Consider the following 14,015-nt stretch of genomic DNA (forward strand, 5'->3'; position numbering starts at 1 on the left):
CATGATGTAACAAACTATTTTCATCCCCCGATCTTAGTTGCATTGAAAACCGTGTATTTCTTTTCGCAATTTAGCAAAGAAATTTTGTGACACGGTTTCGATTTTATTTGATTTAACAAAGTTTTCTGCCATTTCAAGCACGTGCTTGGAAAGCCTGTAGGCCAGTAAATTAGCAAAAACTATAACAACATCGGCCGAGGCAATAGTTCAAGTGTCCTTCTGCATAAAAAGTTAGAGCGGCAAAAATGCCGACAAAGCAAGCACGCAGGGATGTGGTAGGCAGGAAACACTGCGGCACCGTTTGTCTCGTTAGTAAGCAACTTGAGAAGGCTGCGGCATGCGTGACAGTTCACAACATTTGGGGAAACACGAGTGCTGACGATTCCTTCAGCACAAGGGGGATAGGGAAAGAGTGACCGTGCATGATCAAGCACGTGTGGGAGTGGGAGCAGGAACATGCACCTATCTGGTTTCTCCTCCTCGTGGCCTATCTTGGAGGTAATTTCTCCGCAACAAGTAAAAAGGACGAGCTGACAAAGGTTGGTGCCTTCACACACATTTTGTTGTACCCGCGTGTTTAGTGTTGCCGGTTGGGTAATCTGAAATTTCTAAGACACAGTGCGAAGCGCTCGCTTGCATTGTGACCGAGTTTGTGGTGATCAAGTGAGATCTGTTAATGTTTGCCTGAGCGCTCATGACACCAATAAAGCTATGAACCTTACTTCATATAGCAGTCTGTTCGCTATCACCATCAATGCTCTGCCTTTTTGCCAAAAGTGTAAGCTTTTTTTGCTCAGGATGAATATCAGTATCTTTTTACACTTTTGTTTTTATATTGTGGGCGCCGGCTGCGGGCACTAAGCGTGGTCAGCTATGGTGTCCAAGATTTATGGCACAGCGTGACACAGCAGAGGCAAGTCTTGGATGTCGTGAGCTACATCGATACAGTGCTCTCGGCATGATTTGAACCACACACGCTGGCGCTCACAACTGTGCTATTATGGCCCGAGTTTCTTGCAATTTGCTTATAAGTGCTTGCTTATAAGAGACTATCCACTAGAAATGCTCTGGGAATTTGTGAGGTTGTTTTTAATGGTGAAACTTTAAAACATCAAATTAACAATATTCGCAATTTAACAATGTTTTTCGCTGCAAGTACAACTTCGTTACACTGAGGTTTGACTGTATTCATATTCATATTCAAAAACTAGCTATTTGGTATTTTCTAATATTCAAAACTAACCAAATACTTCGTAAAAAGTGACTTTAAAGTCCTGCTACTGTTCTCCATCTGGTTAAACATTGCAAATTTTCATTCGTTTCTAGATCTGAAATAAGAAATTATCAGTAGTGATACGACAACAAAAGTTTTCAAAACAATGCAGAAACAAGATGGGCAACACAAGCTTTGTTTTCGGCTTCAAGATGGAAGCCTGCATGACAACCTGTGATTTTTGCTTGCAATCTGTCATCCAGTGTTTTTGGCAGTTTCGTTATGTAGTACTTTTATTTTTTATGCAAGAACCAGTGATGTATTTCTTGCAATGGGCCCTTTTACATGTGCCTACAGCACACGTGTCTTTTGGCAGTTTTATTTTCCCAGAACTTCTAGTTTTCTTTCAGCAACCATTTGTTTAGCATTTTTCAAAAGCGTCATAAAGCAGCCATCAATTCTTGGAAAGATTGTTTGCAAGCAAGCTCTGAAGATGCTGAGAGGCTATTCGTGGTGCTTTTTTAGTGACAATTAGTGATCTTGTGCTTAAAACTAATCTTTTGTCCCTAATAGTTAGCTGTATTTCTTGCACTAGTTAGTACAAGCATGGTACCTAATTATTCCAACAATCCAAAATAAGTATTCCTGCTGTAAACATATGCGTCTGACTATTCAATTTTCAATTCGATATTAGATACTACATTGATATTCGATTTGTATTTGAAAAAGTTGATCTTCACCCACCTCAAGGAATAACAAAATGAAAAAATTAATGTGTATAACCATACCTTCACACCGTACACCCTGGGCTATCAGACCCCACATGAAGTTGCCACAGAAGTCACACCAAGGAAGGCCTTTGAAGTTATTTACCTGTGTAAGACAAATGAACAGATAACTGCTTTTAAACATGTCCAGTTTTTTATCATAATATATGCATGAAATTGGAGAAAAATGAAGAAAATCATATGCATCAATATGCATGAGCTATTAAACTTATTTAATTGTCCTGCCAAGTTCTTCTCACGTGACCAACATCTCTTTGCCCCATTTTGAATTGACAGATTCATTCAACCCGCTCCGCGCCTCCAAAAGCAAATTCGCATAGGACTACAAGCAAAACTTCTTAAGGGACATTTGGTGCTTCAAGTTTTCAACCACGGTGGGGATGACAGAAGGTACAAGCTTTGAATTGGTGCTTTGTTTGATGACAAATCACATTTCAAGTTCATATTTTATTTCCTTCAGCAAAGCTGATGCCACAGTTCTGTTCTGTTACTGTGAGACTGTACAGAGCTCATCACATCAGTGCCACCCCCTTCCCCAGGCATCATTCTTAGTTGAGTACTGAACAGAAATCTGTCCTGGCCAAAGAACAAACATAATTAGAGTAAAATAGTACTTACCAGATTAGCAAACAAAAAATTCAGACTGCAACACTGCTAAAGGTTGCACTAGTACAACATATGGTCTAGCCAGTATGAGTACCATATAAGAAAAAAGAATCAAATTGACTGATTCCATGGTAGACTGACAGTCTCCACTGATAAACACCTATTAAGTTTGTCTAGTCAATAATCAAAGTCACTTGACATGCAGAATTCACTGAAGATGATAAATAAGAAAAGGTGATTTGTCCAACATATACATATATTCACTCTGCCACCTGCTCCGTACATAAGCCACCATTATAGCTTTTTCACCAAAATTGGGAACAGGAAACTCAAGTGAACCCCAATGCACTAGAACATAAAATTTTCTTGTCCCCCTCCTTTCTTTCACTTGCTGAGGGTATGATTTAGTACAACTGTGATCATCATGACGTAAGCATATCAACCTACTTTATGAGCAAAACTTGTTCATTTTTTGTTACTCCCTGGTCTTCAACACTGCGTGTAACAATTCCAAAGAGTTACTGATCAATTTTGCAGAGAAAGTAAAAAGCATGCTTCTTTGGGCTTATCACTACTTTGTTGAAACTGACTGAAGTAAGCAACAACAGTGTCTGTTTAACTTCGGCTGAGAATGGGGCATCTTTGGAAGAAAATGTGACTGGCGTCTGCTCAAGAGGCTTTTATGGCTTACAAAGACATACATTGGCATTTTCATTACAAGGTTTCATGAAGTCTTTGTGAACATCAACCACAGGTGACACTCATGAAGCATGTCAAGTACACATGTAATGATGTGCTCCTTCCTTTAAGTATTCAGCTACAGAACATAAAATTTTCTTTTCCCCTTCCTTTCTTTCACTTGTTCAGTGTACGATTTACATCAATTGTATGATCATCATAACTTAGGCATATGAACATACTTTACAAGCAAAACTTATTCATTTGAGTGACTCCCAGGTCTTCAGGTGCCATACAGGGCACTTGCACCTGTGCGATGTCATTACAAAATGAGACATAGGGTGGAAAAAACAAATATCAATAAACCTCATCCACTCTATCACTCATTATGTTCATACTAAGTGAAGTACCATTGCGAAAACACACATTATGAAACTAGCAACACCACAAAAATGAGGAGGAAGAAAGAACACAAGAAAGGTTTCAACTCTCAATTGTCTTCTGTTACATATAACGCATCTGCTAGCTTACACTCAGCATGTGTTGCATGCCTGCTTGTGTAATGAATCAATGCCAGATATCCTGGCTAACAGTTATTTTGTCAGTAAATCCACACAGACACCAGTGCATCATTTCACCCGCGGACAAAAAAGTCGCATAAACTATGACAACTGTTTCATCCATTAAGATCATTCCCTGACTAACACATCTGGTGACGCCACTGTAAGACAACTGACACCAGTGAAATAAAAGCTGCATAATCTGTAGCTGAATGCTTAAAAAAGAAGGAGCACGTTATTCCATGTGTACTTAACATGTTTCATGAGTGTTGCCTGTGGGTGGCGTTCCCAAAGACTTTAGATGAAAAGTTGTAAAGAAAATGCGAATACGTGTCTATATAAGCGATAAAAGTCTCCTGAGCAGACACTAGTCTCATTTTCTCCCAAAAGTGTTCCATTCTTAACAGAAGTTGAACTGACACGGTCCTTCTTACTTCAGTGAGTTTCAACTAAGTGGTGAAAAGCCCAGTATGCTAAGCAAATTCTATTCTTCCGTAATCTATACAACTGCCCAATAAGTGGCATCTGCGGATTGTTGCCAAGTGGCGTGAGGGGACAGCCGAGCTGCAGCTCCAAAATGGACTGATGTCAAACATCTGGATTCCATTAATGAACATATAAATCTAAGTACTAAATGAACTTTTATGCATTCCACTCATTGGAATGTAACTGCTGCTACTGGACAAATGTCAAAGGAGCTCATTTTCTCAAAGAAAAAGAAAAGAAATTGTGGCATACCTTAAAAGCATGGGGTTTCTCAAAATCTTGGACGTTTATATCTTCAGGGATGCCATCTAGCAGGGGACAATCAAGCTCCTGAAAAGATAAGATGCAAAAAATTAAGTGCTACACAAGCATGATGTGCCCGAGAAAATCTATAGTTTTCTGGTCCCACGTGATAGGTGCATGTGATTAAATAAAAACTTGTTCCACTAGAACACACAAGGGCATGGCTCACGCTGCGTGGCACAGGAGCCGACGCTATGTTGCTTCTAACATTTGTGCTGGTTTTAGTGGTTGCCTTGAACCTTTTGTGTCAAGAAGCAAAGAGTCTGTGAACGAAATTATTAACTCTTTCGTTACCAGGCCTATAGAAATCAGTCAATTTGATTGACAGTTTTTCTAGGTATTGTTAAACATTCCCACTGAAATTCTACCAACAACGTCATGAATCCTCTGAAATTGCAACTGAACTTAACCATTTGTCAAATTTGTTAATTTTAGGAAGATTGGTGAGTCTGGAAATATAAATCTTCGACTGGAGGTTTTGTTGAAACTAGCCTCCAGTGATCCTAGAACTTTCTCAATAACCGACACAAAATTTGCACTTTGGTCGACTTGGCAACATAATTTTTAAATGACAGCAGCAGTGAAAACACAGAAGTTTCTGTTGGGTTGTCTAATTTTTCTATATGACGCCTAGGCTGTTTTAATGATGTCTCAAACAACAGTAGGTGTTCATGAGTGCATGTTATCTTGACAATTGTGCTCGGCTAATATCAAGTGGCACTTTTCTTTTCCCACCATGGGTTGCTTTCATCCATCAGTGTTCCAACAGTTTATGTACAAATTATCACGAGAAATCCCTCTCGTTGTAAGGGATTTTCCCTCACACAAGTGCACGCAGTCGATTTCAGGCTGACCTTTGACTGAAGCTTGACTAGAAGTCTGATCAGTCACATCTTTAACACTGCCTGTGCAAGTGCTCTTATTCATTACTGTACTATATTATACAACACTCTACATTACTGTACAGCACTGTACAGGACCTGAACAAATTACATGGAGGCTCCAGCGCCAGTTGAATACACACTAGACTACAGAAGAGCTGACCGACGCAATAGCCAAGTATGAAGAGGCTTCTGCATGCTCCCTGACCTGACAACCATTGCTTCGCAAGCCTAAAGAATGCAGCAAAAACAAACCAGGTTCCTACTGCAAGGAGTGAAGACGAATGCTCTCTGTACAATAGGAACTTACCAGTTTTTAATTTTGCAACACTACTGCTTTCCAGCATAGAACGGGCATCTTTATGGCTAGTATTGGTGCCAACAAATCTTCATGATAATTTCGTCGCGTGACCCGACTCACAAAAATTAGGAACTAGGAAGCAAGTGCATATGTTGTATACTTTATACTAAAAATAGAAAATTATTGCTTTCATTAATGTTTGTTGAGGTGCATTATTGAAGTTTAAATTATTATTCTCAAAAACCGTTTAATTAATACTCCTCTGCATCCCTTCAAAGCACCAGTGTTCAGGCTATAATTTTATGTATTGAAGTATAGGTTGCGACTACTAAATCTTGAAATAAAACATTAAAACATAAAAGCACCCAAAATGAGCACATTTCTAGCGGTAACAAAAGAGTTATAGGAGTGCTAACACAAAAAATGTGTGCTCTGCTTATCATAATGCGACGCATTCTTCTCCAAGTGCTGCCACATTTTGGCTGGTGGGCAGGCCATATAAGTGGGCCGATTTCGGTGAGTCTGGTGATAGCGCAGCCTATCTCACCGTTATCGTGGGCCAATTCCGCTGATAGTACATTCTAAATTTATGTGTCACAAGTGCAACCGTGTATATGCACTGGGGTCAATGGGTTCTAATTTTCTTTCAATCTTACATCTTGCCATTATAAACATTGTCTTACTTATTATAGATAAAAACTTGAAAGGGAAAAATTTAGTTTCCTTTGTAGCTTCACACTATAATTAGAATAGACGTCGATTTTTCCCTTCATGCACTTTCCTCCACATTGAAAGGCTTCCGCAGAACTGTTGCGTGGTGCAGCAGTTGAAGGCCACACATGTCGCCAAAGGCTGTCAAATTGGCCCTTCCAATAGCGCACTTCATTTGGAAACACAGATAGGCCTTCTATCACCTCTACCCCATCAAGTGATGATTGGACTCTGCTTTCAGAAGCACGGTCATAGTGTCTGTGTTACACGTAAGTGGTGTCTGGTACCATGAGACCATGAATAAAGTTCCTGTAACATGAATAGTCTCTTGCTTCAAGTCCGAAGCCATGCTTAACTTCTCCACATTTTAAACTGGTTGCATTACAAGGTAACATAATTACTTGTTATGCTCTCAAAGAATTGAGGATTAACGGCATAATTACTGGGTCAACAACTATTAAAAAAATATTAAAAATGAGACAAAACTCTTGGACAGTACTTAGGTTTATAGTTTGTTTCCCTGCCTTTCTAAATGCAGTCTATTGGTACCTTCTGGCTATAGGAACAAGAAGAGAGAGAGAGTGATGAAGAACACTGCTCTTCAACTATTTGCATCTGGTTACTAAGAACTTGCTAAGTAATATATTATCAACTTCTGTTTTCAAAACAGCATTTGAAATCTTGTTTAAATCCAACACAGCCTAGCTTGTAAAAGATCAGACACATTATGGAGTACTGGCTATACTGTCCAGCTACTCTTGGCTGTATGTCGAGTGTCAAAATCATGGAGGCCATGTAAAGCAAAGCAAGGAAGGGTTTGTTAAGCCTAATCAAATTAGCTACAGCCTAAAGAAAGCTGGGGAGAAAAAAAAGTGGTGTAGATGTGGTGTTTTCTGCTTCTGTAAAGTTAAAGTATATAGGCTGAGTATGAAAGTTAATTCTGATATGCAGAAGTTGCTATGACACCACAATTCTTTTCTGTGTTGCTGGGAACATCTGGGTTGTGCCAAACCTTTGTTGAGCAGTAAAGCACATGCCAGTCATTTTTATTACGTGAGTATCCCAAGAAGACAAGTAAAATTGCTGTTATAAGTTGTCCTGCCACTCAGTGCATAAACTGTGGTTGCTCTCCTATGTTTTCTAAGCCAAAGGGACTTACCAGAACACTGAGGAGACTATCAGAATAATCACTGTAGCCGTGGAAATCAACAAGAAAGCTGGTAAAATGTCTTAGGTGGCTCTTTAGTCAAACTGCATAAAAATTTTCTCGTCTTTTCTGAACGACATGACGGGGCGACAGCTGTATGATTTGGTGAAATGCAGTTGTGTGCTCTTTGTATACATAAATTTTTACTTTGTCCCTCCCCGTTGGGTAATGGCACATGAGCTGAGAAGTTTGACGTAATAGTTCTGCGGAAACCCAAAATCAGCTGAGAAGTGGTGCCTTTTAGCTGTCCATTCAGTGCCCTGTTCCAAGCACTAAATAAGTGCTCCTCATCTAGGATGTTTGTCGTACGTGTTCAGCTGCTACAGCTTTGAACTCCTGAACCACCCCTCGGGCTTGGTGAAAAGACACAGATAGCATGCGCTGCTGTGAACATCTCAGCCAAAATTTGCAATCATGCGCAACGCGTAGAGCTCGCAAGCGAATTGCAAAGGCCCCTTTCTCTCAAATGCTCTCTTTTAAACAGAAGCCTACTCCTCACTCTTTTCTGGATGATTTATTTCGTGGTATAGTGGAATCCCATAAGCGGCTGCTATTGGCCAACAGCAGGCATCAATCAAGAAGGGTGATTGAATGAGCGCACTTCCTACTGTTACTGTGTTTATTTATAGTTTATAAATAGGCTGAAGTAAGCAAAAATTTGCTTTAGAACTTTGATAATAATTATGTACTTCCGGAAGAAGCCAACTATTGTCTACTCACGCTCGGCCACCGCCGCCCGCGTAGGAACTCAACTTTGGCCACCCTGTTTATTGGTGTTGTAGTCGTCGGCTCCTGCTAATTTCAACTAGCTTTGAACACTCAACTAGCCTTGAACCACGCAAAACTTAGGTCAGAACACACGCACCACACACTTGCCAGTGCACGCTCACTCCTGGTCACTCGTGGTTAGACATCTTGGCAGACTTATTGATAACGCTTCAAAATGCAAAAGTTGGATATGGCTATTATTTGCTGGTCAAGCTAGTGAAGGAAAACGCCAGTCCACCTCACTTAGCCCGGTCAGACGAACATATGAGCGCGGGCCCACACTCAAGTGCTGTTGTGCATAAAGCAAACACTGCACACATACCATAGCCACCGCAGGGACCACGATGAGTCCACTGGTACTGAGGCACTGGCACTGAGCACACTGCAGCTCGCTGAAGACAACCGCATTTTGCTTAGGTTTGGTGCACTGTAGGCGCCATAATCGGAAGTAGTGGCATCTATGTTAATATCGAAAATCAAACTTGAACTGTGCACAATGGTGACATTCAGCAGGCAGAGCATTGTGAGCATGCCCTGCTCCTCCATAGCCTTCACAGTGCAAGGCATTAAAGAAGAAGTGGAAGCACCGCAAAGGGCATGTTTTATTGACAATAGCTCCGCTTCTGCTGAACGCACTGAAGTACTTTTTGCAGCGAAGTATTTCTGAAATAGCCTATTTTACCTTCAAATGCATTTCTCCATTTTGATAAAAAGTGCTTCAGGGCCTCTTTAACATATCGTTACTTGCTGCTTTTATTACTTTATTATTACTTTTATTATTACTCATGATTTTATCAATGCTTAGGACATGCATTATAAAGGGGGAGAAATGGCCACACTACTATAACCTCAGCGTATTCAGCTGGCATAACCGCTTAAGAAAGAGCCATTAAAAAGGTGATAAGGACAAGTACAGAAGTGCTATCGGAGGCCTCAGTATTGGGACCCAATATTCATAGGCAACGAGAGCCTGGCACCAAGTTAATTTGCAGAACTATCAGGCATGACACTGGGCCATACTAGAGGCAGTACTACTAACACATGTGACAGGTGTTGAAGCGTATTCATTTATACCAGAAGGCCTGCCAAGTGGAGAGGATACCCTAAATCATGAGTTCCAATATAAATGCCTTACTTCCAAAAATATGTAACTATACACTATAATATGTGCGCATCTTCGTTCCTTGCTTTTGTCCATGTTCTTTACATGCAATGTGATACCTTCTAATAGCACACCAGCAGGCCCAAGTAGCAACCTTAGCGATAGTTCCATCTCATACATAGCAGGCAACACTATGGAGGCCCGAGACATGTCTCACTGTTCGCGTCCACAACGAAAAATTGGTGCTTCACATACGAAAGAAAGATATTAGGTATGCTCCATGTAATTCTATGCAAAATTAATGGTGAATTCCAGTGGCAGATTTGGAGCACTTCCGGTAGTATTTTCTCTGCTCTTTGTGGAGCAAGTCTATTTCACTGGGAGATTGAAAGTGCCTCCTGTATCTTTCACTGGCGGATTGGGAGTAGCTCCGACGCTAGATCCACTGCACAGGGAAGCAATTTCCGGAAGTAGCCCGGAAGTCGACCAGAAGTAGCCACCCACAGCCAACGTACCGCTATGGCATGCGCACGCCTGTGAATGCGAATCGTGGTCTCACGGACGCAATGAGGGATGCTTCAGATTATGAACTTGCGCTTTTACTGCTTGCAGAGAGCGATGATTCATCTAGCTTAAGTTCCTAATCGACCAGCGGGGACTCAAGTAACAAAGAAGCTTTGGAAGCTAGTGTATTCAAGCAAGCTTTCGACATCATGTTTCGGCCGTTGGCCAAGAGACCGAAAGTTGCTTGTTTTGTCGACAACATTGTTTGCCAGTATTTGGATAAAGAGGTAACAACGGCACATTTTTAGGAAGTTTGGATTTTGAGAGCCTTTCCTTTTGTTGATGAAATGCAGTTCTGAAGGCACTTCAGGCTGTCTCGATATATTGCCACCACACTGACCGTGGGCTTCGCTGCGTCTCCAATATTTCTGGCACACAACCATGGCAAACAAGAGACGAAGACTTACATGTGGTGTGACTTCCATTAGAGCACCAGGAGGCTAAAAGGAAACATGAAACTTCCAAACACAGCATGTGCGAGAGTTCAAGCCGAAAAGGCCGAAAAATGCCAGGAATGCTGGGCGCTTTCGGAAGCAGATGTGTGCTAGTGCCCCCTGCCAATTGCTGTTGTGGGAGTACCTCTACGACAATCGTAGATTTCATTCTGTTACCCTTCGCTGTAGCAGAGTGCTCCGGCGCAGAGTTCACCGGCCACTCCGAATCTGCCATTGGAATTCACTATAAGTCTCATACTTTTACATTGCACAATATGACACAATAATGACATGAAAGGTGTCGGAGATATAAAGCTATTCGCCACAAAACAAACTGAATAATACGTTTCTGAGTGGCCACAGAACACAAGTTGCACTTGTGACCAGAACATAGTACATTACCTACTAGAAGCACAAATATGCATAAGTAATGTGTGATTTGATGAGAACTTGTGTCCACAAGTAGCTGTTGTAATACAAACAACTTTTGTTAATTCGACTCTTGTTAATTCAATTTTTTTAGTTAATTCAAATTCGACCGAAGGTCCCGGCCTGTGCCATTGCATTTTTTTGGGCCCAGACCTTCGTTATTTCGACCCTCAAATTAGTCAAAACCGACCTTCGCCATATAATTAGAGCTTGACCAATTAGCACACATGTGCCTGACCCCTACGGTGACCTCAATAGCAAACCCTTTAGTGGCAGCATATGTCTTGGCAGAGCTTAGGAGACAGTGAATGCATTGAAAACATGCCATCTCCCGTCGAAAACACCACTTTTCAGCCCGCCATAGGAAGATGTTCAAGCAATAACCGCAGCTCACTATATCAAATTAGAGTATTTACCTCATTCTAAAGCTCACCCTATTTTTCAAGAGAATTTGGCCGAAAATTGTCTTTGCGGTGCAATGGCATACGAAACTAATATGACCTTTGCGATGTTTGTATACTTTACCGCATAATGCTAGTGTATGGCGGCAAACATGACTTTAGGACACCGGCCGCAATTGTGCAACAGAAAGAGTACTGCCCCGGTAGGGCATTCGTCCCAAGTTTGAATCACAGACCAGGACGAATCTTTTTCAACAGCAAACTTTCCTTTCCAAGAAACCCGTATGGGTTTTCTTTGTAGCTTCATGCTACAGTAAGGTGGATGTCTATTTTTTCCCTTTCAATAGTAAGATCTAAGTAGGTATATAATTGTGTTGTGTAGTGACAACCAGCGCTCACCTCATCGGGCTTGTCATACTCATGGCTCTCTTGCTCAGCAGCAGGTGGTGGCTGTCGGTGGTGGCGCATGCGAAGTGACTGCTGCTGCTTCTGACGAAGCTGCCGCTGGTATGAGTGGAGCGTCATGTATGGGCTGTCCTCGTATCGTGACTGGGCGCACATGGAGTTGATGTACTCGCCCGCGTACGTCTCCAAGTACATTGTGATGAGACCGTCGGCCACCAAGTCTTGCAGTGTTGCAAAGCGCTTCTCCCCAACGTAGTGCATTCCATCGTGATACAACCTAAAGTTCTTGCACGCATTTCCAAACCTGAGGAGAGAAGCGTGAAACTGCTGAGCAAGAAGCTTTAGTTTGTGTGCAGCTCTGAGCTCCCTGTGCAAATATACGGGTAAATTGACTATGCGCACTCTCTAGACGGGCATTGAGCTTATTAGGACGAAGTTTGTTGCAGGTAAAACAATAAACTGAGGTGTAATGGCTTATTGAAGCAAAACTTTGATGTGGTCCCTCAAGTATGAAAAATAATTAACAAGGGTTACTGAATTAAAATAAAAAAGACGGTGAACTTTAATGCAAGAAAGAGAGAGAGATCAGAATGACTGACATGCCTCCACACACTACTTTATGGCGGAGAAAGGGTTTTGAGGAAAGACGGGAGACAGGTCATAGAGACGAAGGACGGTGGTATGGGGAAGCTGCATAGTCTACTGCTTCTGTACAACATATACAAGCACGCCTCACAGTATATCTACTTTCACAGTCAGGGGTGACGTTGTAGTCAGGAAGAGTATCTACCGCATTAATATTTTCACAGCCTTTTTCGTCGTTAGTTTATGTAAACAAGAAAGCAGCAACTGTAGGGTGTAAATTATTTGCTGCAGTATAGCCATGACAATAAAGTGTGATAGAAATGTCTCAGTGTACTGTCATTTGCACTGACACCAGTACGCCAAGCTGATGATGCTGTATTGTCACAACAAAGCAGGCACTACTATTGTGGAGGATGTGGGTCTGGCTCTAATCGACAGCAAGTTGTTTTTTCACTAGCTTTCATTTCCCTTTACATTACTGCTTCTACCTTAAAGTTAAATTCACAGTTAATTTCCCCTGTCCTTTCCTTGGCTTCATTGTCTGCTGGCTTCCCATAAATATGAATCCTGTTTCACTTACAAGAGCAGAAAACAAGCTGTCGACTCCCGAGTGCATATTTTTTATGTTAAGCAGTGCTGAACATGAACTCCATATGCAGTTATTTCAGCTCTAAAGAACGACTGATTGATTCAGGGTGTTAACATCCAAAAGCAACATAGGTTTTATGATAAATGCCATAGTGAATGACTCCAGATGCCTTTTACACACGTTGAAATGCGGCTAACCATGGTTGTGAATCAAACCTGTGACCTCAAGATCTACAGAAAGGAAGTAAAAGGCAACTCCATGTGAAATTAAATTTACGACGATGTTTCACACAACAAAGATGCCACCAGTACCAGAGAGTTCCACATTAGCAATATGTCCATTTAGGTTACTTGCAATCAATGTTAAAACCACATGCGGAAAGCTTGGGTCAATCAGGAAGAAAGCAAGTAAAAGGTCACCTTAAGCTTAGTGTGTATTGACCAGGAGCACGTTGGCTTTCTCTGACCAGATAGCAGCCGTCCCCTTCTTGCAACATCCGCTCCGCTTCCTCCCGAGATATGATCCCGTGAAATCTGAGCATAAACAGGTAGTCAGAGGTTGTGATAATTTCTTTGTTTACACCAAGTGGATAACAAACATTGAGGGCACAGTGCTTTTGAAGAAAGATCAGTATATAACAAAACAGGTCATTATGTCATGTCATATCCCCTTCAGGTGCCAATTAATTCCCTCCATTGATAATTTACTTACCACACTTTTCTTGCATCTTAAGAATCATGACAAGCACACAGCTGTCGAAAGGATTAAGAATTTCAATTGTTCAGCGAGTTCTATCAAGATTGCAAAACGTGAATTCCACGCAAGAATTCTTTACAGGGATATCAAATGTGATTTGAATTACTTCATGCGTAGTAACGTACTTGGAAAGCACTTATCCAACAACTTGAAAAATATTACTGATGTAAAACATGAAAAATGATGAAAGAAATGAATTTGCTACTTGGCAACTTACTGACATGGAGAGCAAATATCCAGCCACCCAC

At 41.3% G+C, this 14,015-nt stretch overlaps 1 protein-coding gene across 3 annotated transcripts in view; it reads right to left on the bottom strand.

Moving 5' to 3' along the window:
• Nucleotides 1-14,015, bottom strand: part of LOC142583079 (N-chimaerin-like) — a 56,903-nt gene that overhangs the window by 40,804 nt on the left and 2,084 nt on the right. For all 3 annotated transcript variants that reach the window (XM_075693370.1, XM_075693372.1, XM_075693371.1), the window contains 4 exons: nucleotides 13,431-13,544; nucleotides 11,832-12,141; nucleotides 4,584-4,661; nucleotides 2,002-2,086 (listed from right to left, as the gene is read on the bottom strand). In XM_075693370.1, the coding sequence (XP_075549485.1) occupies nucleotides 2,002-2,086; nucleotides 4,584-4,661; nucleotides 11,832-12,141; nucleotides 13,431-13,544 (587 nt within the window). The remainder of the gene's footprint in view (nucleotides 1-2,001; nucleotides 2,087-4,583; nucleotides 4,662-11,831; nucleotides 12,142-13,430; nucleotides 13,545-14,015) is intronic.

Source organism: Dermacentor variabilis, chromosome 5 (assembly GCF_050947875.1).
Source record: "Dermacentor variabilis isolate Ectoservices chromosome 5, ASM5094787v1, whole genome shotgun sequence".
Classification (NCBI taxonomy): Eukaryota; Metazoa; Arthropoda; class Arachnida; order Ixodida; family Ixodidae; genus Dermacentor; species Dermacentor variabilis.